General features: G+C 57.9%; 11 protein-coding genes across 11 annotated transcripts in view; 6 read left to right on the forward strand and 5 right to left on the reverse strand.

Moving 5' to 3' along the window:
* The first annotated feature begins 168 nt into the window (after positions 1-168).
* Positions 169-2,429, forward strand: PUNSTDRAFT_53105 (DUF974-domain-containing protein). Its single transcript, XM_007384761.1, has 3 exons — positions 169-233; positions 285-788; positions 848-2,429. The coding sequence occupies exons 1-3, from the start codon at positions 186-188 to the stop codon at positions 2,282-2,284; spliced, it is 1,989 nt and encodes a 662-aa protein (XP_007384823.1). The 5' UTR covers positions 169-185; the 3' UTR covers positions 2,285-2,429.
* A 611-nt stretch (positions 2,430-3,040) lies between these two features.
* On the reverse strand, positions 3,041-4,765 carry PUNSTDRAFT_144276 (uncharacterized protein). Its single transcript, XM_007384762.1, has 2 exons — positions 4,426-4,765; positions 3,041-4,358 (listed from the first exon to the last, which is right to left on the reverse strand). The coding sequence occupies exons 1-2, from the start codon at positions 4,541-4,543 to the stop codon at positions 3,334-3,336; spliced, it is 1,143 nt and encodes a 380-aa protein (XP_007384824.1). The 5' UTR covers positions 4,544-4,765; the 3' UTR covers positions 3,041-3,333.
* A 229-nt stretch (positions 4,766-4,994) lies between these two features.
* PUNSTDRAFT_53109 (hydroxyacylglutathione hydrolase) lies at positions 4,995-7,043 on the forward strand. Its single transcript, XM_007384763.1, has 6 exons — positions 4,995-5,222; positions 5,267-5,270; positions 5,609-5,721; positions 5,983-6,390; positions 6,482-6,683; positions 6,757-7,043. The coding sequence occupies exons 1-5, from the start codon at positions 5,029-5,031 to the stop codon at positions 6,564-6,566; spliced, it is 804 nt and encodes a 267-aa protein (XP_007384825.1). The 5' UTR covers positions 4,995-5,028; the 3' UTR covers positions 6,567-6,683; positions 6,757-7,043.
* Positions 7,044-7,422: 379 nt separating this feature from the next.
* On the reverse strand, positions 7,423-9,267 carry PUNSTDRAFT_135245 (uncharacterized protein; the record flags this gene model as incomplete). The annotated part of the gene is made up of 2 exons (XM_007384764.1): positions 7,423-8,106; positions 9,037-9,267. 2 exons carry the CDS (start codon positions 9,265-9,267, stop codon positions 7,423-7,425), a joined length of 915 nt encoding a protein of 304 aa, XP_007384826.1.
* A 2,710-nt stretch (positions 9,268-11,977) lies between these two features.
* On the forward strand, positions 11,978-14,051 carry PUNSTDRAFT_135246 (uncharacterized protein; the record flags this gene model as incomplete). The annotated part of the gene is made up of 2 exons (XM_007384765.1): positions 11,978-12,003; positions 12,059-14,051. The coding sequence occupies 2 exons, from the start codon at positions 11,978-11,980 to the stop codon at positions 14,049-14,051; spliced, it is 2,019 nt and encodes a 672-aa protein (XP_007384827.1).
* A 396-nt stretch (positions 14,052-14,447) lies between these two features.
* Positions 14,448-15,490, reverse strand: PUNSTDRAFT_135247 (uncharacterized protein; the record flags this gene model as incomplete). The annotated part of the gene is made up of 3 exons (XM_007384766.1): positions 14,448-14,934; positions 14,997-15,163; positions 15,236-15,490. 3 exons carry the CDS (start codon positions 15,488-15,490, stop codon positions 14,448-14,450), a joined length of 909 nt encoding a protein of 302 aa, XP_007384828.1.
* Positions 15,491-15,715: 225 nt separating this feature from the next.
* On the reverse strand, positions 15,716-16,904 carry PUNSTDRAFT_88376 (uncharacterized protein). The gene is made up of 2 exons (XM_007384767.1): positions 16,538-16,904; positions 15,716-16,477 (listed from the first exon to the last, which is right to left on the reverse strand). The coding sequence occupies exons 1-2, from the start codon at positions 16,856-16,858 to the stop codon at positions 16,055-16,057; spliced, it is 744 nt and encodes a 247-aa protein (XP_007384829.1). The 5' UTR covers positions 16,859-16,904; the 3' UTR covers positions 15,716-16,054.
* A 54-nt stretch (positions 16,905-16,958) lies between these two features.
* Positions 16,959-20,339, forward strand: PUNSTDRAFT_121001 (Creatinase/aminopeptidase). Its single transcript, XM_007384768.1, has 9 exons — positions 16,959-17,988; positions 18,048-18,704; positions 18,784-18,919; positions 18,990-19,102; positions 19,182-19,368; positions 19,430-19,482; positions 19,538-19,594; positions 19,652-20,234; positions 20,293-20,339. The coding sequence occupies exons 1-8, from the start codon at positions 17,851-17,853 to the stop codon at positions 19,754-19,756; spliced, it is 1,446 nt and encodes a 481-aa protein (XP_007384830.1). The 5' UTR covers positions 16,959-17,850; the 3' UTR covers positions 19,757-20,234; positions 20,293-20,339.
* Positions 20,340-21,634: 1,295 nt separating this feature from the next.
* On the forward strand, positions 21,635-22,611 carry PUNSTDRAFT_53112 (uncharacterized protein). The gene is made up of 3 exons (XM_007384769.1): positions 21,635-21,899; positions 21,961-22,011; positions 22,066-22,611. Exons 1-3 carry the CDS (start codon positions 21,756-21,758, stop codon positions 22,252-22,254), a joined length of 384 nt encoding a protein of 127 aa, XP_007384831.1. The 5' UTR covers positions 21,635-21,755; the 3' UTR covers positions 22,255-22,611.
* A 3,103-nt stretch (positions 22,612-25,714) lies between these two features.
* Positions 25,715-26,281, reverse strand: PUNSTDRAFT_121003 (uncharacterized protein; the record flags this gene model as incomplete). Its single annotated transcript, XM_007384770.1, has 1 exon — positions 25,715-26,281. A coding segment is annotated over exon 1 (249 nt), but the record flags the coding sequence as incomplete, so codon positions are not given.
* A 544-nt stretch (positions 26,282-26,825) lies between these two features.
* Positions 26,826-27,743, forward strand: part of PUNSTDRAFT_45248 (uncharacterized protein) — a gene marked incomplete at both ends in the record, with an annotated part of 3,283 nt that continues 2,365 nt past the window's right edge. The window contains 12 exons of the mRNA XM_007384771.1: positions 26,826-26,940; positions 26,990-27,005; positions 27,057-27,090; positions 27,136-27,145; positions 27,171-27,206; positions 27,251-27,264; positions 27,314-27,327; positions 27,372-27,385; positions 27,435-27,448; positions 27,494-27,507; positions 27,557-27,570; positions 27,678-27,691. Of these exons, the coding sequence (XP_007384833.1) occupies positions 26,826-26,940; positions 26,990-27,005; positions 27,057-27,090; positions 27,136-27,145; positions 27,171-27,206; positions 27,251-27,264; positions 27,314-27,327; positions 27,372-27,385; positions 27,435-27,448; positions 27,494-27,507; positions 27,557-27,570; positions 27,678-27,691 (309 nt within the window). The remainder of the gene's footprint in view (positions 26,941-26,989; positions 27,006-27,056; positions 27,091-27,135; positions 27,146-27,170; positions 27,207-27,250; positions 27,265-27,313; positions 27,328-27,371; positions 27,386-27,434; positions 27,449-27,493; positions 27,508-27,556; positions 27,571-27,677; positions 27,692-27,743) is intronic.

Genomic DNA, 27,743 nt, shown 5'->3' on the forward strand with positions numbered 1-27,743 from the left:
GCTCTTCGCTGGCCCAATAAGCAAGAGTCAGGCTCCCCTCAAGCCTCTGACTACGATTATATCAACATAATAGCAACGAGCGCGGCGCTACGTAGCTTCTGGACTGCCTACGGAGGTTGGCTCAAAACTCTAGCTACCACGGAATTCACAAGCACTTGAAACCCCTCTCCGATATTCAGAGGACCATGGAAGGCCCCAATCATCTCCTCTCGCTCAAGGTCATGCGGGTCTCCGTGCGTTCATGGTGCATACGACGAAGACCCCCCTCTCATTGCTCTCGATAGCGACCCGCGTTGGCTGGTGCTTGGGAGCCGTTTTATTCCAGTTCACCCTCCTTCTCTGCTCGCTCGACTGCATCCATACTGTCCTTGCAAGGCAGCGCGCCATTGCCCGGTCATCCGAAGACACTCCGTGACCTGTCCAACCCCACCAACCTCCTCACATTGCCCGCAGCCTTTGGCTCCATACAACTAGGAGAAACATTCACATCTTGCCTTTGTATCAACAATGAAGCTGCAGTGGATGTGCAGGCCGTCAGCATGAAGGTGGAGATGCAGACCGCGACGACGAAAACAACATTAGCCGATATTGGAGGACCAGACTTTACGTTGGCACCAGGCGGCGTGTCCGAAAACGTCGTCAGCCACGAGATTAAGGAGCTCGGGCAGCATGTCCTCGCATGCACGGTATCGTATCGCTTGCCCTCCAGCGTTCGGCATGCGCCTGCCGGCTCAGTCGATCCCGCGAACCCCCACCTCGCGACCTTTCGCAAGTTTTACAAATTCGCGGTGAGCACATCAACAATTGTAATCACGAGGCTTCATTGCTAATGGAACACTATCCTCAGGTCACGAATCCCCTTTCCGTGAAGACTAAAGTGCATGTCCCGCGCTCACCCTCGGCGCTGCTCTCGCGTACCGAGCGCGAAAAGGTCTTCCTCGAAGTCCACATCCAGAACCTCACCCAGGACGCGATGTGGTTCGAACGCATCCAATTTGAACCTTCCGACGGATGGCAGCACGATTCGAGTAGTGCCACGCCCGTCGTGTCCGAGTCGCTGATGCAGCCGCAGGACACGCGCCAGTTCCTCTACGTCCTCTCTCCCCTCTCCATCCCCGACTTTCCCGTGACGCACGCCCCTGGGAGTATCCTGCCCCTCGGTCGTCTGGACATTTCCTGGCGCTCGGGCTTTGGCGAGCCAGGCCGCCTCATCACCTCCACCCTCTCGCGTCGCATCCCCCTCCCTCCTGCTGCCCCCGCGCCTACCGCACAGTCAACCGCGCCTCATCCGCCCGCATCTGCGGTCCCTCCCTATCTGCAGCGCAAGGCCAGCGTATCTGGTGGCGGGCCTATCCGATCGGGCTCTCCACAGCTACCCATCGGCGCGCGACCGGCCACGCCGCCCTTAGGACCCGTCCCTGCGCGCACAGGCTCACCATTCCGCAACCGGCCGGCGAGCGTAGCCCCGAGCGCGCGGCCCCAGTCTCCAAGCCTCGTCGGGGCAAACGTACCGGGTACCCCAGCGCCGGCGCCGGCGGCTCCTCCTCCACCGCCCGATTTCGACGTCGACCTCGTGGTGCGCACCCCGCCGCCGAACCCCGCACCCGTCGAGGAGCCCGTCACCCTCGGCTTCACGCTCTCGGTATCGGCGCCTTCGCCCCCAGCCGGGCGGCGCAGGGTGCTCACCCTTGCGGTGCAGCACGTCCAGCCGCCCCGCGTCGCGCCCGCGCCGAGGCCCGCGCCGCCGAACCCGCACGAGCCCTTCACGCCCCGCCTGCCCTCGTCCGGGTTCTCGACGCCGACGACGGTCGTCGCGCCCAAGCCCGACTTTGCGCGCGCGCTGGACGAGAAGCTGCTGGTCGCGTCCCCGCGCGTGACGGAGCGCGCCGCGGGGGTCGCGTTTCCGCCACCGTTTTCCGCCACCGTCAGGGCGGGCGGAGCGCTTTTCCTCGGAGGTTCGGTGACGGTGCTAGAGAAAGTGGTGGTGGCGCCGCGCGAGCAGCGCGAACCGGTGCCGCTTGAACGGGAAAAGGCGTCGCTGGACGAGTCGACTGCGACCGTCGGCCCGCCGCCTCCCGCGCCTCGGAGTGTCGTCTCGCGGGATTTCGAGCTGACGTGGTTGCCGGTTCGGACGGGGTTCGTGACGGTTGGCGGGGTGCGCGTGCTCCTGGTGGACGATCATACAACCGTCGAGGATGGCGAGGACGCGCCTGCAACGATCACTGCGGAGGCGAGGGTACTCAGGCAGTGGGACGTCGTCGCTGAGATGTGGGTCGTCAGTTGAAGGGCGCCAGTGTACAAGCTCGTTGGACTTATAGCGCGCTACCTCCACCCCTTTGTATCCATATTGGCTCAGCTGGTCGACATTCCCTGACGGACCTCCTCTCCGTCGTCGACCTTCCACTGCAATCCTAGAGCTCAACATCAGCGTATACGGCGCCTCTACCGTCTTTCTCCTATCGATCAACTCGACCCGCATCGCCTTCACGCATAGATAGCATGGCACTCCTCTGGCACACCCATACAATATCCCCGAATCGCGGACCCATCGTGATCGTCAGTTTGATTGCTGCGCGTCAACCGTGGATGTCCGCATATATCTCCGATGGTGGCGGTATGTAGCCGCCAGGCGGCCCCACCTCTCCATCTCTGCGGCGATTCAGATGGTATCCACGCACGACGCGCGCCTCGAGCTTCCTGCCTGGCCAGGTAACCGCAAACCGCACGATCATCGTGGCATCGGTCGGTGCAGGAATAAATATTGCAGTATGCTTTACTGTGTTATCACGGTCTCAACACTGATCACGTTGGCCGGCCTCCGTGAAACTTGGTGCGCACGCGCGCTGGTGCCGTAAAGATGGCGCTCGAGGAGATCGCTACGCAGTTGCGGAGTGTTCAGGAATACTTGAGGGACAACCGGGCCTGATTTCCATTCTGTACGATGGCATGCATGCACCCGAACAGCGCCGGACTGATCGACCAACAAATTATGAGCGCGGCCTTGTTTTCCTTGCGCGTCCATGAGTAAGGCGCTAGCGGGCGTGGCATACGTTACGAAAGGAATAAGTTATGTACGTTGAACGTGAAAAACGGACGATCGTTGGTGGCACATGCGTTCCGTCGTTTCTAATCACACGAGGTTAAAACGTGCGAGACGTTCGATTGGACGTCGCGCAAAAAGGAACAAAAAAGCAAAGAAAACAAAGAACGGTTGGCAGCTCGTCTTGGCCACCGGGAAACGAAAGAATCGAACACAGAGAAAACCCATCGAGTGTTGTTTCTCCCGAGGCGAGGGAGAGGAGTCGAACCGTACCACCGCAGATCGCGAAAATGCTACACCAACAGCCCCTCCTCCCCCCTCCTCTCCCGCTCCCGCTTCGCCTTCCGCCTCTTCGCCTCGTGCCGCTGCTTCCTCCTCCTCGCCTCCTCCTCTTCCGCCTCCCGTTCCGCTCGCTCCCGCTCCCGCTCCTGCTCCTGCTCCTGCTCGCGGGTGTACTGCCGATGCAGCGCCGCGCGCGACTCGGACACCTTCTCGAACACCGGGTCGCGGAACGCGCCGGGCGCGAACGCGGGCGGCGGCGCGTCGTCGTCGTCGTCGCCGGCCGCCGTCTCGCCGAACGTCGTCCACGGCTCACGCGCGGGTGCAGACTCGTCTCCCACCCCTCCGTTTCCTTCCTTTCCTTCCTTTCCTCCCTCTCTTCCTTTTGCTTCTCCTCCTTTTGCTGCGCGCTGCGTGAACTCGTGCGAGGGCGCGCGGCGCTGGCGGCGGCGGCGGAGGGCGAGGTAGAGCGCGGAGAGGGCGAGGGCGAGGACGAGGGCGAGGGCGAGGACGATGCCGGCGATGGCGCCGGGGGGCAGGGCGCGGTGCGCGGCGGCGGCGCCGCGGGGGGTGCTCGAGGAGGCGGAGGCGGAGGCGGAGGCGGGGAGGCGCGAGATCGTTTCGGTGGGGGAGGTGGGTTGTTGGTGCGGGACGGACGGAGACGTGAGGGACGGGGACGGGAAGGGGGTGGCGGGGGGTGGGAAGGAGGAGGTGGGCGAGGATGGCGGGGTTGTTGTGCTTGAGGGGAAGGGGGAGGTGGGCGAGGATGGCGGGGTTGTTGTTGTGCTTGAGGCGGCGGAGGCGTTTGCAGTCGCGCTGGATGAGGGACCGCTGTCTGCTCCGCTGAGACTTGAGCTATCGGTGTTGGCGTTGTCGGTGGCGGGAGACGCGGTGGAATCCGACGACAGCGGGGTTTGTGTCGTCGGATTCGTGAATGCGCCGTCGTCCGACGTCGTTGGGATAGTTCCGCCGGTCGCCCTCTGTAGCTCTGCGGATGCTGACGATATTATAGCGCTTGACGCAGGGCCTTTACATGGGGCTGCCCGTCGAGTGCGTCAGCGTTCGACGTGCCACGCGAAGGCGGAGAACCACACGGAGACGCGTACCGGCGGCGGGGTGATTCTGGCAACATTGCAGAAAATCCTGGTCGTCGGTGAATTGGCTGAATTGGCTGCATGGATGGTTAGACTTTTGGTCTCGCTGTTGCGACGGGTGGAATCTCATAGCAGCGCTAGCCCTTTTCCCGATGGATCCGATTCCAAGGAACAGAAACGAGAGGGTGTGCAGAGAGTACTCGCGGTCACGGACCGCTGAGATGGCGAAGGGGGGCGAAGAAAGCGAGAGAACTCAGAGCATCGGGCGGTTGGGTGGCCAGCACGAAGGGGAAGATGAAGGGCAGAAATGGGAAAGATGGGCGAGACGAAGAGGCGGTCAGGCGCTGGTGGCAGCCTGTGCGGGCGGTAACAGCGGTCCATTAGCTGATATTTCCCCTGCGGACAAGGGAAGCAGATGCAGTCCGGGGCGAGAAGGGCGGGACGAGGGCATCACGGTGGCTGCCAAGGCGCTCATCAATGCTCTCAGCCTGCTTCCGCCACGCCCGGAGCCCATCTGCATCTGCATCTGCTCGTATCATCGCCGGCACTGCATCCCCATCTTACCACCACCACCAGTTCTTCCGCGCCTTCGCCGCCTCCGCCTCCGCGCGCACCATGAAGGTCGTCCCCGTCCCCGTCCGGAGCGACAACTACGCGTACCTGCTGATCGACGAGGCCGCCAAGAAGGCCGCCGCCGTCGACCCGTACGACGTGCCCAAGGTCCAAGAAGCCGCAAAGAAGCTCGGCGTCGAGCTCGTCGGCGTGCTCACCACCCATCACCATCACGATCACGCCGGCGGCAACGAAGTGCGTGTTTCTATAATCTCATCTATTCTTTTTTGCACGCCCTTTCGTTCTTCGTTGCGGCCGGGGTAACTTTAGACCTCTCTTTCCTTGGGCGTGGACGTTTTGCGATCTTTCGGATGCGCTGCTATCCCTCGCCACCGTACCCTTCGTCTCCGTGTGTCCCGCGCGCGCCTGTGCCGGCCATGACATGAAGCTCTGCTTCGGTCCTGTTTCGATCTCTGTTCCCGTTCCACCTCCGCACCGCCGTTTGGTTCGATGGCACGATGACGACGAACGAACGACGTACGACGCTGACCTGCCTTTTCCAGGAGTTCGTGAGTGCCCCTTCTTCCTATCACGTCGGTGTCCCAGTAAGCGAGGTTCCTCACCCCATCCTCGCTGCCTATAGTCGAAGGCGTACCCCAGCGCGCCGATCTATGGCGGTAGCAAGCAGGTCGCCGCGGTGACGCACGTCGTCAAGGACAAGGACGAGTTCACGATCGCCGACGGCATCCACGTCAAGTACGTTCTGCACTTCACTTTGTAAAAAAAAAAGCTCTGCTGTGGCGTGGACGTTCGTTTCATGTTGGGGGGCAGGGGGGCGGAAGCGGGCCATCTTTAGATCGCCTGGCCCTGCGCTATATCATTATGCTCGCGACCCCCCCCCCCCCCGCGCCCCCCTACGCCCTGACCGATGCGGTCCCTTCCCTTCGCTCCCCTCAACACACCTTCTCCGGACCGACCCCGCGGGGACCGATGCGATGCTAAACGCGCTCCCGACAGATGCCTCGCCACGCCCTGCCACACCCAAGACTCGATCTGCTACCACGTCACCTCCACCTCCTCCTCGCCCTCCTCGCCCTCCTCCCCGCACCCGGGCGGCGTCTTCACCGGCGACACGCTCTTCCTCGCCGGCTGCGGCCGCTTCTTCGAAGGCACCGGCGCCGAGATGGTCCGCGCCCTCGCCTACCTCTCCTCCACCCTCCCGGACGCGACCGTGGTGTACAACGGGCACGAGTACACCAAGGGCAACGTCGCCTTTGCGCGGTCCGTCGATCCGGAGAACGAAGAGATCGCGCGGTTGGCGCGGTTGGTGGAGGAGAGCGAGAGGGGCGAGGTGACGGGGAAGACGACGATCGGGGAGGAGAAGGGGTGGAACGTGTTCATGCGGTTGAAGACCGAGCCCGTGCTGTAAGCGTCGCTTTTTCTCATATATCTTTTTTCTCACTCATCGGGATCGCTATCGACTTCTTCCCGTTTCCTCTCTCTGATGTAAACGTAGGACGGCGATGGGCGTGACGGCGGACTCGCCAGAGGACGTGATCATGGACAAGCTCCGCGACGCCAAGAACGCGTTCCGGGGGTAAAAAGACACCCCGACCCATGCCTCTTGGTTCCGGTTCAAGGACGTGTAACCCAGTATAGTTGACAAACGCGTAACAAGAAAGAAAAAAACAAGACTATAAAAAGTGCTCGTCTCTCGTGTATGTGTGTATCATTCACCCTTGTATATGTATATATATAAAACGATTATGTGGCTCGCGGACTCGACTCCAGATGCAGGATCACGACGTTTCGAGTGGTTTCTCCGCACAGGCTTTCGCTTGATGAACGGGATGCAGCCGGGGCGTGGCGGCGGCCTTTCCGTTCGTGAGTTGTTTTCCGTTCCTTCTCTCTCTCTCCTCCCCCCCCCCACCCCTCCCGGCAGTCGAACCGTGCCGTTCGTACACACTTGAGAAACTGTCTCATCGGTAGCAGCGTTTCGCGTGTTTCGCTTCAGTGGACGCGAGAGGGTCGGGCGGTCCGAACCCGCGATTTATCATGTCCGTATAAGTGATACTGCAGCCCGACGTTTCGCGATCGCTCGTCAATCCGTCACAGATCCGCCCGTCGAAAAAAAAACGCGGGATCGGGATCAGTTTCCTCTCAAACGCAACCGCAACACCTCGTAGCAACTCAGGAGCAACTATCTCCTACTGCTGCTGGACCACGGTATGAATACAGGGGTACCTCAAAAAGACAGGGGACTCTTGGTATAACTTTCTCTCTATTTCTGGATCACGGTGAGCACAGGCGGAAGGAATGTTAACGTACGCCGAACCCGAGTATGTAGGCTAGAGTAGGCCTCCGTCCCACATTGCCCTTGTGACGAGACCGCTTCGTCGACGCCCAGCCAGCTGAGCCTCGGCGAAGCGACCATTCACAAGACTAAGGAGACTAAAACTAGCGATAGCCGGCTCCCTCGGTGTTGGCGCCAGCGGCGCCGTATACGTAGCGGCGCCGGTCGGCCCGGCCGTCGTGTTGAAGCGCGGCGCCGGGCTGATTTCCTGGGACAGTTCGCTGCATCCCGAGTCGACGCAGCAGACGGTCCCAGAGCAGCCCGGCGAGGTGCGCAACGCAGCGACATGCATATTTGCATGCATATTGGATGGCGTACCCGCGCACGACTACGCACACCATCAGCCACAGGATCATCTTCATGTCGGCTACCAGTCGACGAGGCTGGTCTACGACCACCCAGACGGAGACGATGGCGGTGGCGCTCTTGAGATGGACGAGGGCATATTTGCATGCACATTTGATGGCGTACCCGCGCAGGACGACGCGCACCATCAGCCACAGCACCGTTTCCACGTCGGCTATTAGTTGACGAGGCTGGTCTACGACCATCCAGACGGAGATCACAATGGCGGTCTTGACTTGGACGAATAGGGGTTCCAAGTAGTGCGAGAGCACGAATGGCGATATGCTCGCCATCGTTTTAAGAGGATCGTCTCTGAGCGCGCGGTAGGCGGCGGTCGCGGCGGCTCCGACCAGCGGGATGAAGATGCGTGCGTTGTACAAGATCCCCAACATGTGTGCGATCATGATGTCAACCGCAATGCCGTCTTCGACTTCAGCTAACAACTGAGTGGCATCTGCCGTCAATCGATACGTCAAACCGAAGACAAGGTACGGATCCGTACCATGTCGGTACGACGTCGACCGGGAATACACATCTCGTCAGTGCGGCGTCCTGCCTCCTCCAGCCGCTGTCTTATACGTCTCTCATGTTTGGTGGCGTATGGGATGCTGTACGTGTGTCATCGAGGCGCGATGTGTCATGTCCGGAACACAGAACTGGACCATCTCAATTGAATCGTTACAATCGGGCGGTGATCCACGCGGCGTCCTGCAGGCAGTTCCGTTCTTCGAAAAGAGGGACCTTGCAAATGCGCTTCCTTTCGCCCTCGATAGTGCCCAGGCCTTCCATCCTGGTAGCGATGCCAGGGAAATGAATGCAGGTTCGGTACAAATCTACCGAACCCATGTACCACACCGCCCGGTGCTAGAGCTATAGAGGACCAGGGCAAGGACCAGTCGTCCTGTCCGCGCCTTCTATGCAAATACGATCGCTATCGTATCGATATTAATAACCGAAGAGCAACTCTGAGTATCGCTCTCTCATACTACTGGATTACGAGTACAAAATGGTCTGCCGAGGTCTCTGGCTCCGCCAGAGTTCGAGTACATAGGTGCGTCCGACATTGCCTGTGATGACCAGCCGCTTTGCGGACGCTCAGCTTGCTGAACGTCCGCAAAGCGGCTGCCCACCAGGCCAAATTTCGCGATACCTCGTCACTGGCATAAGGACCATAGCCATCGACCCGACTCCGAGGATCCTAATGGCTGGATCCATCAACGCTGGGGCCGTCGGGTTGAAGCGCGGGGGGCTCCGGCGACATTCCGCTGCATCACCCAAAGTCGACGCAGCAGAATGTCCCAGAGCATCTGGGCGCAACGCACGACCAATCGCCATGTATATTTGATGGCGTACACGCGCAGTGATATGCGCACTGTGCCCCATACGACCATCTGCACGTCGACGATATGTTGATGACGCTGGTCTACGACCCATGCACCAACCCAGGCGGGGAATATCATGGCTGCTTGGACGAGGAGGATGCGGACGATGTAAAAGAAGAGCACGAGCATCGACATGCGCTCTATCAATCGGATAGGTTCGTCTCTGGCCCGCGAGAGCGCGTTGCTATATGCGGTACTTGCGGCGGCTCGAACTTGAACCATTGCGACGGAGGTGGGTGCATAGTATGACAAGATCGCCAACATCATTCCGATCATGATGCTACCCACAATGTCCGCTTCAGATAACGGCTAAGTGTCTGTTGTGAATCGGTGCGCCTAAGCGGAAGAGGTGAAGAGATTCCGTACCATGTAGGTAAGATTGAAGATCGCTTCACTGAGGCGTCCTGTCTCGTCCAGCCGCTGGCTTATATGTCTCCCGTGCCTGGTAGCGTATGGGGTGGTGTATATGTGTCGTTTAGGTGCAACGTGTTATGGCTGTGGAATGCGATATTAGACCGTATCAATTGAATCGTTTCAATCGGGTGATGATCCACGCAGCGACCTGCAGGCAGTTTCTTGCTTTGCATGAGAGATACCTTACGAATGCGCTTCCATTCGTCCTCTTGGCCAGACCCTCGAACCTGATAACAGTGCCGGGTCGACGAGGCCAACGTAAATAGCGCAAACCTACCGAAACTCCCACATCGCCGGTGCTAGACGACATGGGCTAGAGCCAGATTAGCCCAACCGTCCTGCCCGCGTAGGTCAAAAGATAACTTCTCGAACCCCGCCTCGTTGGGGGCTGGCATGCAGTTCTAGTTCTGTCTTACGCATTGAGCTCGTGTGCCACGACACCCTGTCTAAACAGAGGACCTCGTGCACTGATTGCACTCAATCCGTAGAGGCAGGGAGAGCGGAGATTACAAAGTTTCCGAGCTTCTGTGCCGTCCAACAGGTAGACTTGGGGGCGTAAAAAGGTCTATTCCAGGCGCGGTCCCAATAGCGGAACAGCGGATTCTGGTTTTGTGACGTATTGCCTATGAGGAACGGTGTTCGTCGATGGCACACTCGATGCGCAGTGTCTTCTACGATCTGAAGACGAGGGGAAAGCCCGGCGATGTGCAACAGTGGTCAAGATTTCCCTGCGTGAGAGCACGAACCATCCAAGAATATCAACCTACAGCGCCACATACATCGCATCATCATCTCGAATCCCCTTTGTTCGCTCGTTAACGTTCCACGTCTGAGTTTTCCTTGATCTTTGGCTTGTTGCTTTGGAAAGTGACGCCCACCGAGACGTTCTCCGCCTCGACTCGCTCGGTCATGAGACGGACCATACCCTCGACGGAGAGTCGTCCAGGGCGTGCAATCCTCCTCGTTCACGGTTACGCGTCGTAGTGACGGGAGTGGGCGCGGCTCCCGGTGGGAGGGATCCTCGTTGACAAGATAAGGGGTGACGATTACGCAAGCCGTACATATAGCTTGCGAGTTGCACTGCGGTCGCAGACTGCGCGCGGCCATCCCGCGCATACGGTGCGGCTCTCTTTCTCTCCGGATTTTAATCTGCAGCTACATCTCAGAATAACGTCCCCGTCTCCTGGAGCTTCCGCCCCCCCCCCCCATTACAGTCTCACTTGGGATAACCACAAACAATACGTCAAGGCACCCGCAAAGGTCAGCTGCAGAACAAGAATACTGCATGTCGTTCGCTCCATTCGCGCGCCTGCAAGCCCGTCTCCGATGTGCTCCGCCTCCATGGAAGACGTCTCTGTATCAGGCCTGCGTCGCTCGTCATGTTCCGATAGCACGAGCCGTCGTTACCTCCCATGGTTGCAGAACGCTGATGCCTACCCGTCTCCGTCCGCACTCCAACTCAGAGCCATGTCTTCTTCTAAGATTCAACGCCGTCGTGTGCCGCGACGATCCTCCCGAATGCGAAAAACTTTACTCTGCCTGTTTTGCCTTGCTTCTCCTCGCCTCAGAACCTCCTCCCTTATCCATCAAGATATCCGACCCAACGCCGTCCGCCGAACGGACAACCATCCCGCAGTGTCTGAGAGCCGGTATGATCGGCCCACGCTCTTGGTTTCGGGCCGTGTCAAAGATGTACCAGTGTGATTGGCAAACGAAAAACGGGCTCGTCTTCGTGCATGTAGTACCTTCAACCTTGTATATAAAACGGCATGTTGCTTGCGTACTCCGGATGCAGGAACACGACGTTCCGAGTGGTTAACACCCAGGATTCTGTATGCTGGACGGGATTCGCAAACGCTTTTCGCGCGTGTCGGTGGATCGCGCTCGTGACGACCTCTTTTCCAAGGGCGAACAGCTGATCCGCCATCGGTGTCGGTTCTTTTGCCTCACAGACAAATGTACCCCGTACTGGACAAGAGCCGGTCGGAAACAACCTTCTCGACAACGCCATGTCGTGACGATAGGGAGCCAGCCAGAGCCTGACGTGCGGCAGAGCTGCTTTTCCCGTAGGATCTTCTTGTCGGCCTCGGTTACACACGTTTGTACTTGTGGGGGATATACATCCTAAAAAGGCTTTGTCGCACTCGAGCTGTCATTGTCAAAGGGACGCTTTGTCCTTGGCCCTTTCTGTGCTGCAACCGCAAAGCATGCGCAAAGGGATGCCGTTTGAGGGATAAAGGCGAAATCGGTCGGATAGGGGCAGAGCCAAATCCGGCGCAAGAAACTGGTGCATCAACCAATCAGCTCTTCGGAATCTTTCTTTCATCGCACACGGTACTTCAACTCGGACTTCGACCTGTATATAAGCCAGGCGACTCTACTAGAGCTCGATAAAAGCATCGTGGTCTCAGCCTGCTTCGTTGCTTCATTCCCCCATACTTGCCCTCGGAAGCCTTGAAGGAACTGTCGGACCTATCGTCGTTGCCAGTGGAGCAGACACGGATCGACTAGCCAGGCCATGGATCCTATCGTGTCTCCGAATACGTGAGTCGTGGTATCGATTGATGTCCTCTGGTAGACTCATGTGATCGTCTGTCAGGCTCGCAGAAACTTCGTCTCCCGATCGTCACGCCTCGAGCGTTTCACGCGGACTCACTCAGCGCGACGAGCAACGACAGCAGGTCGATCGCAAGATTCACGACTTGTGTCTACAAGCACAAAGAATCTTGGGTCTGTTCCGGTCAACGGACCCTCAGTATCCACCGGGCACGAACTCAGACGCGCTACTCCTTGAGCTCGATAATGCCATCTCATGCTCACCACCAGCAGATGTCGCCGGACAAGAACATCGTATACGACTCTCATCTCTGGGCTGCGAAGCGATGGTAAATCTCCGCGACCGGCTCAGATTACTTCACGAGGAGCGCAATTCGCTAGCCCCGATTTCCCGACTGCCCAACGAAATTCTCATGTTCGTCTTCGTGTTTTGTGTTTCCCGTACCGAGCACGATTTCAAGTACGACTCCCGCTCCGTGACCTTGTTCCCGTACACACACGCATTCGCCAACGTCTGTCGATTCTGGCGACAGCTCGCACTCAACCTGCCCTCTGTCTGGACACACGTTCCCCGTTCCTCGCTGCAGTTGACCCGGACCTTTTTATCGAGGTCGAGGAACTTTCCGCTGTTTCTGAATAGCTCGTTATCGTACCTGGCGACTACGGATCCAGAAGCCCAAGATTTGGCGCTCTCTCATTTAGGACGCGCGCGTATGCTGGACTATAACTACTTCGTCGTCGCGGGCCACGAGGCAATTCTTTCTTCCCGCGCCCCCTTACTTACCTTGTGTCGTCTTCATGCCGGATTGAATAAGAATGGAGGGCGATTACCAGACAACTTCCTAGGCCGCGATTCGCCGCACCTTCGCACCCTCAGCCTGGAGGGAATATCTTTTGATTGGGACTTGATGCGTTGTGCTTCCCTTTTTCAGAACTTGAGGAAACTATCTCTCTTGCAACTGCGCGCGAATTCATTCCCCACTGCTGAGCAACTGGTGACGGCTCTTCAGAAGATGCCGTTGTTACAGGATATCCTTATAATAGCAGCGCACAAAGAGGTGTTGTTGCCCATCGAAGGGTGTTCGGTCGTGGTGGTCTTGCAACGCTTGACAAAACTCACACTGCACGCCCCAGTCTCGCACGTCTGCGATCTGCTCGACCATATCCGTGTTCCTTCCTGTACTAGAGTGAGCCTCGACCTCTACCACTCCGAATCCGACCTCGACAACGGTCCCTCCCTGATGGCTTTCCTTGACCGGCATTGCACCTTCAAAGGCGATGGACCCCCTCTGCGATCCATAAGTTACAGGCTATATAACGAGAAGGAAATCGAGTTCTGGGTGCACACCGATAACGACGAGTTTTCTGAGTCTCAGCTGCTGATCCTGAATCTCTCTCTGTTCGACTCGAGAGGGCTGCTCACCCCTGTCGTCCGCAGGTTACTGCTCGGGGGAATCGGCCTCGTGAGGATGATTGTGGAGGGGCACTGGGACTACAAGATGACCGAGGTCGAGGCTATGATCAACCTCATCCTCACCCGGTGCTCTTCGGCAACGACGATCGAGCTGGAGAACATCACTGCTTGCGAATTCGCCGTCCAGTTGCTGTTGGGCTTCACCTCGAGCACCAGCCCTGACGTTACTCCCGTCATCCCTGATCTGCTGCCATCGCTGCGGCGGATGTATATGAACCTCCATGGACATAGGTCCATCCCTCAGTTTCGCGTTTTGTTGCCGAGACTGCTGGCTCTGAGGACCGGTATGGAGCTCGATATCGTCGGAGCCAACAGACTGAAGGAGGAGTACGTGGAGAGGCTCCGCGAGATTGCGGATCGTCCCGAGCTTGTGAAGGTGTCGATTTTAGAGGGGAGCGACTACGATCCCGACTGTCGGGAGTTTGGGGGTGGGGGGTCGCACGTGGGAGATGGGGAAGAAGAATGGGACGAAAGCTCGGATGGAGGAGAAGAGGACTCGGACGCCGGCTCAGGCTCGGATGGGGCTGCGGAGGGGACGTTGGCCGAAGTCTTGGATGCATAGAGTGAGCTCCACCGATTCCAGTGGGAGGGCACCTAATCTCACATCCACTCTCACGTTCTCCTCACGCTCCAGAGGTCCCGGAGGACCCATCACAGGCTCCATGCATCGAACGATTGTACGCTAGCTCCGTGCGTTTTTAGAAACTCGAACGACAGAGTTGCTAGCCATTTATTTGATACATGCGGTGATTCGTGTTAACGTCATCCTTGCTATCGTGGAGTGGATTAACCTCCGGGTAGCCTCGATATTCCGAGTCGTGAGTATACAACCTATCTGTGGCGTTGTGCGCGACCGCGTCAGTGATCAACCAACTCTTGAGAAGACCCGCTTATTGCCTCAAGTTTCATGAACTCACATCACGATAGACCAGACAGCTCTTGCCAAATCTTCGCTCGGTTACCGATTACCTCGTTTCTTCAAGTTCCCCTTCGTCGTGACTGTGTTCTGTGTATCATCCGCGGTGTCCTCCCTTGGAACGGGTGTCAACGGGGCAGGATTAGCGGGCACATCGCTTTCTTCGGCGGGGAACCGGGATGAAAATGCGCTGACGACTGTGGAAACCACTGTCTCTCCAGGGACAACCACCCTCGCATCTCTTATACGCTGCCGTCTCTCGGAAATGGCTATCACGTCGTCCAACTCAAGCTGTTCCGCCTCCTGCAGCGTCAGCGGCTCGTCTCGCTGACATATGGCTACGTAGGCATCCTTAAGCCAGCCTGGGATATTGTACCGGCGCCCTAACGCGATCCTGTCCACCGGAAGCGCAAGCGGAAAACACTCGCGTATGGCGAGCTCACGGATGGACCTGAATCCCCAGGTCGTGGAGAGGCGGAGTATGGCGGTCCAGTCTGCCAAGGTTTCCGCCATGTACTTAATGTAATCACTGCAAGATCACAGGTATCAGTACTCTTCGCATTATATAGAACAGCACGACGGCGCCGTCACCTCCGGTAAAAGATATCCAAGAAAAGGTCGAATTCGTTGCAGTTGATGTCGAACAGACAGATAACCGGAATGGCATGCGACGAGCACTGTTTGCATACGAGGCGCCTGAAGAAATCGGAATCTCGCAAGAAAAAGTAGCGATGAACCTGATATTCCGTGTCTGCTACCTATCGGTAGGTCATACAACGCGTATGACGTTTAGTATATCACTTCAGACAGCACAGAGCCCGACGACGTACAATTATCCGCAAGTTCCCATCTGGTATGAAAAACCTGGAGCTGCGCCCGACTGTCTGGCAGAAGGCATCGCCCAAGGTTTCATCCTGATCCACAGATGCTTCCTCAGCTGGATCGCTGACCGGGGAGACGGGAATGCCACTCTTCCCAGGGACAAGGGAACCCTGATCCTGGGCACCGCTATGCGCGGAGGCGGCATGCGTCCCCGTCGCCCAGGGCAAAGATCCTACCGACTTTACTTTCACTGCTGATGGCATGTTTCGCGATAGTGAACAGTGAAGCTGCGGTATACCCTGAGGGAGGGGTGTAAGAGCGGGAGAAACGTAGCATGGGCGACAGATAGGCAGATATACCCTCAGAGCGCGATTGACGTCGACGCAGCATCGTGGGCATGTAGTACAATTATAGCACAATGCTGTTCAACCATGTCCAAAGGGCCTTTGGGAACCGCGGGTGCTTCATGCGTTCAGTGCGCTGAATAAGGCTGAATAGCACCTTGTCGGCGATGTCAGGTGCCGCATGGGTTTGGCCACTAATCGGATCGTACCGGAAACATACCTACCTACCGAAGAAGATCTAGAGCAACGTGTGCGATACAGGCTAGATGCTACATAATTTGTAGTCTCAGAGTAAAGCGAGGCATTGATTCGCTTTCGAAACGCCCGGAAGCGGAACCATTGAGATCGGGCGTCATCAGTCAGCCAGTGCATCTCGCACCTGGTGTATCTCATACTCTTGCTCGAAAGGGGTGACTTTGTTCGTGATGACCAACGACAGCACATCGAATGCTAGATCCGCGATCGTAGTTGTGCCCCAAAAACCTAGTTGACATCCGGCACAGCATGCGGGTTTGTATCCGAGCCGTGCAGATTGGGATTGTCTTTGGCGAACGGTCCTCGGCCTTCCGCCACGGCATCCATGATCTTCCACGTCCCGCAGCCCTTGCCCTCGTTCTGGGAGCCACCGTAGCACGCCCACCAGTAGCGGTCCGGGCAGTCACCCATCCGGTGCTTCATGTCCGGCCGCAGGATCATCGGCACCCCACACTTGCAGCGCGGCGTGAGGTGCGCCGCGAAGTCCGGGCGATAGAAACGGAAGGTGATGTTGATCCGAGCATTGGAGGGCTCGATGGGTACCTCGGGTCGATCTGGGTGGGGAAACGACGGGCGGTACAGGTCGATGCTAGTCTGAGGCGGAATAGCGTGCTTGAACTTTTCTTGCGTCGTGGCGTGCATGATGATCAACTGGCTTTACCCGTCAGCTTCGCAATCGGGAGATCGGTGCCCACTGGCATCAGAACTCACCGAGTTGTGCGGTAACGGTATGTTGAATGTCCGCGCCTGGCGCGTGCCGATCTCGTCCGTCGGTATTACCTCCCGCAAGCGGAACACGCGCCTCGTCCCCAGCGAGAGGGACGCGATAGTCGGATAGGGTCCTAGATACGTGAGCTGGTCCGAGTGTAACCCGACGCTCGATTGAGCGCCTTCGTAGCAGTTCGACGCGGCGACGTTGGCGCGCCATAGCGGACCATCCGGGCTCGCTCCGCCCCACTCGAACGGGAGCCGCGGTCGTTTGCGCATCTGCTCGTTTACGACGGCCTCCACGATCCTGCACGCCGCCTCCATCGCATCAGGGAACACCTCAGGAGGGTCCGTCCGTCGGCCGTTGTACCTGCGATGCTAGGTCGTTTGTGGCTGACGTAACTCCCGCGCCGTGCTGAGGCTCACCAGAGCTGGGCGGCCTCCTGCCACGACTCGTTGTCGTCGATGCCGTTCGTCTTCCTCGCGAAGAAGGACGTTTTGTGCGGGCTTTCCACCAGGCGGTCAAACAGCCACCACTGATTGGGCTTCCACCCGACGGACTTGTCTACCATGGTGTAGAACAGGTGGCAAGCGAGCTCAGGAGGAAGAATAGAGAGGTGCAGCGTGCAAGAAGTATGCTTGGCGACCAGTTCTGGAGTGGTAAGGGTCATGGGCGGTAGCTGCGGCGCCTTCTTCTCCGATGAAGGAGGGGGGCGCAAGACGCTCATCAGGTCTGCCACAGGCTTCGTGGGAGACGGAGAGCTAGCAGTCGGTCTTGCTAAGCAGGAACGAGGTTTCTTCGCTGAGGCCGAAGCAGAGGGGAGGTCGTCTTCGCTGGCTGAACGTGTATTCGGGGATGAAGTCGCAGCGCTAGGGGAAGGGTTGGCCTGACTCAACCAGTCGTTCATCACATTTGACTTGCGTTTCCTCTTCTTCGTGCTCGTTGTTCGCTCATCCTGAGGATGCCTGGACACGGCTGTAGAATTGATCAAGTGGGCTGCGCGCGACGCGTCGCCATCACATTCGACCAGTGCGTTCAGTATGATCTCGGTGCTTGGTGTTGGTGAGTCGAGAAGGCTAGCAACAACAGCGACCAACACATCTGTGTCGTTTTGCGAACTCATAGGTAGGTCTGTAAGCAGGATGAAGCTTGAGAGGAGAACGCATCGTTCCCCGATGAGCGAGGACAAACGCTACGTGACTATGATTGCACGTCACATGGTAGCACACCGAGGCACACCGTCACCCATCTCGTCCACAGCATGAACCGGAACGGGCTTCCGCTCGTCTCAACTTGAACCATCCCGACCTCTTTCATGACAGAAAGTAAGGATTTGGAGAGCGCCGTCCCGAATGCTATGGCCGGCCCTGCACGCGACGAAGGAAAGGTGCTTGACGATGAAGCGTTCTTCGTCGTGAAGCTCGGTCCATCCAAGATAAGAGCGTCGAAGCCGGTCAGAACCCTGCCTGTTCGCCTAAACATGCGCTATACTGAGCGGTCCAACGTCTGCAGGGCGTCCTGTTCCTCGCATTCTGCGCTGCGCTCTACCTGTGGATCTCGTCCTCGTCCATCCGACGCACGACACCGACGGTCCCAGCGACGTCCCCGGAATCCTACGCCCACCTCGCCTCCCACTGCGCATCCATCCCACCCATCTCCGCCGACGAGTTCCACGCGCGCCAGACCGCGCTCGCGCAGACGCTCGCGTCGCTCAACGCGTCCGCCTACATCGCCGAGCCCGGCGCGAACGCCCAGTTCTTCGGCAACATCTCCGGCTCGAGCTGGCACCTCTCCGAGCGCCCGCTGCTGCTCATCGTCCACCCCGCGTTCGACGCTTTCGGCGGCGGCGGCGACGTCCAGCCCAAGATCACGATCCTCACCCCTTACTTCGAAGAGACGCGCGCGAAGCTGCTCGAGGTGCCCGCGGCGGACGGCGTGGAGTACGCCGCGTGGCCGGAGGAGGCGGACCCGTACGCGATCGCCGTCGCCGCGATCGGGGGCGGCAGCGGGAAGATCTTCGTCGACGCGTCCATCCGGCACTTCATCGTCGACGGCCTGCGCGGCGCCGTCCCGGACTCGGTCGCCGTCGAATCCGCGCCCTTGGAGATCCGGTACCTGCGCGAGCGGAAGTCTCCCGCCGAGCTGGAGATCCTGAAGTGCGTCAACGAGGTGCGGCGGGCTTCTTTTGTGTCCGCGTGCGCGCATCATAAGGGGGACGACGTTTGTTGACGGCTGTTCCCTCGCTCAGGTCACGGTGCTCGCTATCCGCGAGGTGCGCGATAAGATGTACATCGACATCCGCGAGTCGGAGGCGCGGGACATGATCCGGGCAGCTCTCGGCGCGGCGGGCCTCCATGACCTAGACTCTCTCGTGCTCTTTGGAGGTACGTACGGTCGAAAAAAAAAAACACGTACTCGCGTGCGCACCGGCTCACCCAGATGTGTTGGTGCCAGAAAACGCCGCGCTCCCGCACGGAAGCGGCACCGACCGCGTGCTGGGCAAGAACGACTTTGCCCTCTTCGACTGCGGCGGAGGGTTACACTCGTACTTCAGCGACGTGACGAGGGTACCGGTACCCCCCCCCCCCCATCCCACCGCTACTCCCGATAATCTCACGAGGCTGATCCGCGTTCCCATACGTCCAGACCTTCGCGCTGAAAGACACGGTCCTGTCCGAGGAGCAACTCGCGCTATGGAAGCTCGTGCACGCGGCGCAGACGAAGGCGTCGACGTTCAAGAACGGGACCATCACTCGGGAGGTCGACGAAGCCGCTCGGGCCGTCATCGAGGACGGCGGGTACGGGAGGTACTTCACGCATCGGCTCGGACACGGTGCGTGCTCTCCCGCACGTCTGACTAGCAGTGCCGTTAGACTGAACACGCCTCGCGCCAGGTATCGGACTCGAGGTCCACGAACAACCCTACCTCCGCGGCGGAAGCTCCGACGTGCGTGCCGGCCGACGGTCGATACGCTAGAGACCGCGCTGACCGGTTCCCGCAGGTGATCCAAATCGGCCACACGTTCTCGAACGAACCCGGGATCTACGTCGAGGGCAAGGTACGTTCGCTTTCGACGACACTATCGTGGGGTCCAGAAGCTTGACAAGGACCGCAGGTCGGAGTCCGTCTGGAGGACTGCTTCTACGTTGATGAGAACGGCGATTTCACCTTCTTCACCGCCGGCGTCGGAGGCCAAGCGACTTGCCCCTGGTCTCCGTGAACGCGCCGACGGGTGTGATTGATAACATTGGATGTAGGGTTTACTTTAGGATAGGGACAATATACAGTAGGGGGGTGATGTTCCAAACTCGGATAAGGTACAGAAGACCGAAGGGGGGCCTATAGATAGGGCTAGATACAAAGCAAGGTCTACAACGAAATTCACGAAGCGAAGAAGTTAGTCGTGAGCCCAAAGCGAACAGGTGAGTAGAGCGAAGACAGAGAGGGGGGTAACGAGCGTGGTGGTTATTCGAGTTCAGGACCTTACAAAGGCATCTCGTCCGGGGTGGGCGAAGGAAGCGGCACGGACGCAGGGGAGGCTTGCGGCATGGGAGGGGTGGGCACGCGGAGGGACGGCGAGGAGGAAATGTCCTCGATGTGCCCAAAGGTCATGTCGGGTGCGGCCTGGGGCGCGGCCACTTCGTACGAAGGGTGGCGGAAGAACGGGTTCCTGGTGTGGGTGCGCGAAACCGGCGAGCCTGGAAGGCGTGTTCAGCAACAGATCTACAGTGGATGCGGAGGAGGATTTTTGCGCACCGAGAGGACCGTAAGGGCCCCAGGTCCTCGCGACGAGGACGTTTTCCTTGTCAGAACCGGTAAGTTGGGCGTCCTCTTCTACGATGGAATGGGACACGCGCATGGGGCTGAACCGACCGCCGATCGGGCTGCGCTCGCCCGCAACGGTGGCGCTGCGCCGCGGCAGGAACGGCGCCGAGAACGCGGATTGCAGCGCGGGGGCGGGCTTCAGGATCGACAGGAACTCCTCGATCGCTTCCATGCTCGGGCTACGTACGAGTCGCTGATCAGCGATAGGGCACGGTCGACGGATGGCTAACGGAGCACGCACCGCGAGGCCGAGCGCATGGGCGACGGGGACGACGACTCCGAGAGCGCCGGGCTTCGTGCGGGGCTCGCGGGCAGGTCGTCGCCTAGCGACATGCGGTCGAACGCGTCGACGGCCTGCGGGACCGGCACGAGCCGGATGGGCGCCGGGCGGGGGTGGAAGGGCGCGTTCGGGCTGAAAGGGGCAGGTCCCGACGCTATGCGCATGGGGCGCGGGGCGACAAGGATGGGGCCTTCTTGCGAGATGAGATCGACCATTATTGGAACGTTATGCAGGGGATAATAGCGTGGCTGTTGGGCGCGATTAATTGTACACGAGAGGGGCGGTGGGCAGCGGGGGAAGCAAAGGGACTGGAGATGAATGATGCCACCCCCGCTTGATTGGCCCCTCGAGCTTTGTTTGGCCATGCTTGAGCGCTGTGGCGTGGATGCGCTTGGGCCTTTTTGTTTCGAGCCATGGTTCGTCGTCGGTTCGTTCCTCGTCGTCGTCGTCGCCGCCGATGTCGAAGCGACAGTTCAAGATGATATGCGAGCCACCCACGGGCTTGTCCGCGATCTGTCGGAGCAATCGCGCGGGATCTATCGTGGATCGGTCATCCTGAGACCGAAGCGCAGCTGTGCACGAACTCCGCGTCCGGACAACCGTACTTGCAGAGATTAACCTTCTCAGGGATCTACTTCGGGACCTACATAATATCACGGAAAGCTGCATAGCTACCGTCGGTGGCGGCTTTTCATATTCCGAGCCTGGAATACCTCAATTGCATAGAGGTACGGAAGCACATGCAAATCACCTCTGCATACACAAATGCCACGTTGTTGTTGCGCTGCGCTGATGTCCAACATTGCATGTCGCGGTTCACAACTTACGCTATGCGTTTCCATGCTGCCAACATTGTCCAGGCTGCTGCATCAGGCAAGGCAATTTACTCCTTGACGCCGGACCGATCACGCGAGGTGACGAAACCTACGACGTGGTTCTTCCATCCGAGCTGCTCACACCCAGAGTCATGTCCTCTCTGCACGAGGCGGCGATGCCGCCCTCTTCCCTCGCGGACTCCACCGCGCTGCTGGCACGGCCCCGAGGCGCTCGTATAAAAGGTTGGCGCAGTTGCCCCGTTTTTTCATCTCTCTCTCCCGACAGGCAGGCCTGAGACATGGCAGCCTCCCCCGACACTCCCTTCAAATCCTTCACTCTCATCGTCGCCCGCGATAAGGAGGCAACGCTGGCCCGGAAACACCCAGCATGGCTCAATCGGTACAGGCCCTATGCCCCGGTCGCGGAGGAGGAGTACGTTATGGTACGTACCCCGGCTCAGACTCAAGCTGCTGAAAGCACGGTCCACTGAATTCCACACGCAGTACTCCATCGATTACATCAAAGACGACGACGATGGCCGCAGCGAGTCCAACGTACTGTTTCCCCTCTCATTCGCACCTGACGAGCAGCAACTCACGATGAGACAGCCCTCGGCCTGGTCGACCAAAGACAGCGCGGCGAGCTTCAGCTTCCTTGACTTCACCACCGACACATCGCACGAGATGCGGCGCCTCCAAGTCCAGGACCCGACTCCGGCGCATCGTCGCGCTGGCCCCAGGATCATGCGCCTGCTATCGCGGCTCGGATGCTGCTGCCGACGTCTCCCGCCAGATTAAGATCACAAGAGAAAAAAAAGAGAGAGACCTGGGTAGTTCTGTTTTCCCGATCGCTGACCACTGGACCCCCCACCGCCCGACGCCTACTTTGGGACGTACGCGTGGCCTAGCTCTGACTCGCCGCGGGGACGCGCCACCTGCTCCTCATCCGGAAATGCCCCATACCGAGTCACCGACGCCCTCGCTCCCGAGGACCGGACCCACAGCTCACCTCCGAAACCTCCGTCGCATCTACACACATTATCATCTGCATCATCGTCATCATCATCATCATCGTCATCGTTCCCGTCCGTCCGCAATCAACACACCGCCCCTCTATCGCGCTTTGACTCGTACATATCACCGACCCATCCTCACCCCACTCATTCGTTCTTAGTCAATACGTCACTTTCTTGTGTAAAGTATGCATACCAGTAAGGCTACATCGCCGTTGTAACGTGTTACAGCATTATCATAAAATATCGTAGTCTGCACCCGTAACTCGGAGGCGCTTGGAGCTTAAGACCGACTGCTCGCGTGCCCGTCGAGCCTGGGCGTGCACGTCGTCGCTGGGACGCACGACGAGCAAACGATGGAACGCGAAGCGGAACGGACCACCCACCCACAGATCTCGAACATCGACAAGGGTCTCACGAGATATACATGCGCTCGAACGGTCGACATCTAGCGAGGGGGCGAGAGGAAAGTCAGGCCGAAAAGATAACCGCCAGCGTGATGCACAGACGTGTGTTACCTTTCTTGAACGTGTTTTCGCGCTTCGTCGCGGATCGACGACGGCGGGAAACATCCGCCCTTTCTCGACCCCGCCTGCACGACCGCTCGTGTTCTTTCGGGGGCCCCCCGGGATCGATCGGGCTGTCGTCGTCGCGTGCAGAGCAAGGGAGGAATTGCGTCCGACGAGCAGCGTTTCACGACGTCGCGATCCTATTAGGATGCAGTTTCGGTGCGCGTCGGGCCTCTTCGATGGTTTTTCAGCAGGGTCTTCCCGCTCTCCGTGGCATATTGCCGCCTCCGTCTGTTTCGTGAGCCTGTTCACGTCGCGGTGCATCATCCCTTCAAGATCCATGCCTAGGGTATAGGTCGATGAGCTCCAGGCCGACGGTGTCCTAGCTCTGATACATAAAGGAGGCGGGCAAGGTGAAATGGGGGTAACGAAAGGGCGCAGGGAATCTTTTGCGTCCTGGGTAGCTGGCCGGCGTGAAGGTGTTCTCGTCATTCCACTCGTCGACATCGTCGGAACACGATCAGGTCTCTGATCTCTCTACTCGTCAGTGGCAGCAAACTGGGAACGGCTCTGGACACGATGCTCACAATCTTGAACCACACCCAAACTCTTCCTGCTTGACGCGGTCGCATTCAAGCTCCATCCGATGATATCTTTTTCGCCCGGTTCTTCGCTCTCATACGTTGCTTCCTGCTGGCCACAGTCTTTGAGTTACAGTGAGCACGATAGCTGCGAAGAACAACCGAGTAGGTCTACCTACAGCGCAGCGCTTTGGAAAACGGTTACGAGAGCAAAGTATCGCTGATTAAGTTGAAGATGTTTCAAGAGCACCATGATGAGTGGGGACTACGAGCGGGACCGTGACCGCGAGCTTGTTAAACCGAGGATGCATAGAAGTAGGAGCTCATTTTCGGCCAACGCATACCGATCGTGATACGGCATGCGACCCGGTGACCTGCTCCGTCGGGCATGCCTTCTTGACGTCGTTCTGGAATTGTGGATGAAGTGGTGGAGACATGGGTCTGGGTTGGAGGGAGAGACGAGTAGGTGAATCGAGTGAAGATTCAAGTGCGAGGAGTATTTGGCGAAGAGCGCGCCTCGACGTCGTGTTGGCTTCGCTGATAGGGGCTAGCCCGTACACGTTTTGTCGCCGCGACCACTGAGAAACCACTGAGAAATTCAACCTCATTTACGACCCTACTTACTGGCACCGCGCAACGACGCGGGTCAAAGTGGAAATACGCGGAAATGCCGAAACGGTGAGCTTTTGCACGTATGCTCAGCTCATACCTGACTCTGTCCCCCCTTTGTGGATGATGCCAGCGTGCGAGTCGATAAGGAGCAAATGGCAACGTCCTCGGAATCAGACGACAACCAGGACCTCATAGGTGCTCTCTCGTACGATCCGGAGCGAAGAGCTCGTCTCCTGGAACTAAGCCATGAATCGCGGTGGATACGAGAAGAAAAAATACGTCGTATGCGTGTCGAGCACAACGCGGTGCAACCCATCAATCGCCTCCCTCCGGAGCTCTTGGCAGAGGTCTTCGCGTTCAGGCAGACCAACCCATATAACGGTTTACCACGTGGTATCACCGATTGGCCTCCGTCTGTAATGCTGGTATGCCGCTCCTGGCACTACGTAGCCCTGAACGTCGCCCAGGCACTTTGGCGATGGTTAGACCTCGAAGAAGGACCGACTCTCGCGGTTGCCCTCGGCGACCGTTTCAATGCCGGTTACCTTCGCATCATGTGGTACAACCGTCAAGGTGAAGAACCCTCTCTCGAGTCGGTCGCGGCCTTTAGGTATTTGTGCCTCAACCACGCTTCGCGCATCGAACGGTTCGATATCCACTTTGGGTGGGTGTATTCGGTGGACGTCCTTGCCGCACTGGAAACCGCGTTGGATGCGCTGCAGGAGCACACGACCGCTCTGCGCACCCTTAAGATCGATTGGTCCGCGCATCACGTCGACGACCGTGCTGTGCCCCAGGATCAGATCATCACCCGGCTCTGCCAGCTGCGCGCCCCCGCTCTCCGAGACCTTGGAGTCCCATATCTGATCCCCGGCTTCATGAAGTCCAGCGCAATGTCCTCTCCCTCTCTGCGCCATCTGTCAATCGGCCCTGGCGCCTGTCGCGCCACACGGAGCACGCTGGCTGCTACGATGCAGATGCTTTCAACCCTTCCCAAGTTGGAAACCTTGCATGTGGACGACTGTTTTCTTCAAGATCCACGCCGGCCGGTGCACTCCGTGTCCCTGCCAGACGTGCATCTATCTTCGTTGCGCAAGCTCTTTCTGCGCGCAGAAATCCCAACATGCCTACTTTTCCTTCCGAAAATACACATACCGGGTTCGCTCGCGAATTTCACCGTGCATTTCATCCACGACCACCAAGACGAAGAATTTCCCGACGCCCGCGCACTCTGTGAGCTCGTGCGAGCGAAGCAACAGCTTGACGCGTTTTCTGTCGGCATCGAGCACTTCAGGATCACTCTCAAAGGAGGCAAACTCAGGGAAGGTTGTCCGATTCCGTTTGCCTACCCAACGGTCGCGAGCTTCTCAGGGTTTCGCAAAGAGAAACGCGTAAGCATCTACCTCGACTTCCTATCTAGTATGGGGACGTCCGTCGTAGCACTCGAATTTTGGGAGTTGTGGAAGGGTGACCCGAGCTTGCGGGACATCCTGTCTAAACGCCCCTTTATCCGCCATATACGCGCAGTCGACAACCATTTCGTCTCGTCTATCTTCAACGCGATACGTACGGAAGAACAGCCTGGGATGCGACCGCCGAGCTGTATCCTCCCGAACTTGACGTCCATGGAGATCCAGAGCCCGAGTTATGATTTCCAGTGGTTCGACCTTTGTCTCGCCGAGCTCACATCGCGATGCCTGTCGAGCGAGCCTACCTTTCGAACCCTCACACTCACGACGCACATAAGTCTTGGGATAAGTCTTGGGGAAAGACGGCTGAGGAAACTTAGGCATGTTGTCCCGGAGGTGCACGAGAAGAGCGTGCGCTCGTCGCCGCGATGGATGGCATAAATGCCTTTGCGGGCTTGATTATGATGAAAAGGTCTGCATCGCGATCAGCACATCCTTGCATGCTAAAGCATAGCGAATCAGCAAGAGACGGCGGAATGTTGAATGGGGACCCATCGATGATCGCATGAGCAGTCACTGTAACACTCTGTACAGTGCCTCCCATGGTTCACGACCGTATTGATAGAATTGTATATCGTACGCCGTCCTCCTCGTACTTTGCTGTTGACCGTAACATCCACGATAGCCGTATGTTCGAATTTGGGATAACAACGAGAGTAGTACAGATGAACTATTGAGGACGCTCCGGGTGCCGGTTGGGGACGTGTATCATCGCGTCCACGTTCACCGCGTCGATCGTTGACCCCGCTCCTGGAATCCTGGATGGAGGCAATCCAACATTGAAACACATTTGGGTGCCTGCCTGCCTATTTTGGATGATTAGGGGCTTCCGCGGAGACGCGACCACCCCCTTTCGCCGCATTTGGACGGTTGACTGCCTCTTTTGGAATAGCTGTGCTCTCCGTGGTATGCTTGCCCTTCACAAGCTTCACATCCTTGCGGGATACCAAGGTGCATACCATCCCGCCTGTCAAGCGGATAGTCTGCATTCACACACAGAGATGCGGTCTTCTGCCGCTGGTGGTATAAAGATCTGCGTGCAGCGCGTTGGGAAAGCATCAGCTACTTTCTCTCCAACCTCCACCAGCAACCGCGACCTGTTCCCCGAAGACAAGATACCCACGACATCGCCTCAACATAACGTGACAAGAGCAAGACGCGTTCACGACGGCAACAATCCACGCAATGGACACCGACTTCGCTGTCTTGTCAAAGTATAAGCCTTCGCAACCTTTGCCCAGCTTTAGTCATTGGCACTTGGACAAGTCTAGATTATGTTTGTGGGCCCCATCCATCCGAGGTACGCTTAGATTATGCGGAGACCGTTTTTAGGCCGTTGTCACCGTCAGTCGTCTCCACAAGAATGTAAGTTTGACGACACGCGAAAGGTTATACGGCTTGCTGAACCCTCCTCAGATCATCTTCGGTGACATCTGTCGTCTCATATCATGTGTGTCGCAGTCTTATTCTCGAACATGCTGACTGTCTTTCACAGGACGCGGAAGGTACGTGCTCGCTTGCTTTGGATAGGCTCGCTGACTGTCAATTTCAGAATTGTCATCGAAGGTGCGTACCGGTTTCTCTGTCTCAAGTTACTGACTCTTTCACAGCGTGGTCACTCAAGGTACGTGTTCCTTTCGGCTTGGATTGAACGGAATGACTTTCATTTTCAGAATTGTCATAAAAGGTGCGTACCGATTTCTTTGTCTCAAGTCACTGACTCCTTCACAGCGTGATCATACCGGGTACGTTTTCCTTCCGTCTTGGATAGAACGGACTGACTGTCATTTTCAGAACTATCATCGAAGGTGCGTACCCCGTTTCTCTATTTCAAGTTACTGATCATTTTACAGCATGATCGTTTAAGGTACGTTTTCCTTCCGTCTTGGATCGAACGGACTGACTGTCATTTCCAGAATTTTTACCGAAGGTGCGTACCGGTTTCTCTTTCTCAAGTTACTGACTATTTCACAGCGTGATCATTCAAGGTACGTTTTCCTTCCGTCTTGGATCGAACGGACTGACTGTCATTTCTAGATTTTTTATCGAAGGTGCGTACCGGTTTCTCTGTCTCAAGTTACTGACTATTTCACAGCGTGATCA

Source organism: Punctularia strigosozonata (genome assembly GCF_000264995.1).
Source record: "Punctularia strigosozonata HHB-11173 SS5 unplaced genomic scaffold PUNSTscaffold_8, whole genome shotgun sequence".
Classification (NCBI taxonomy): domain Eukaryota; kingdom Fungi; phylum Basidiomycota; class Agaricomycetes; order Corticiales; family Punctulariaceae; genus Punctularia; species Punctularia strigosozonata.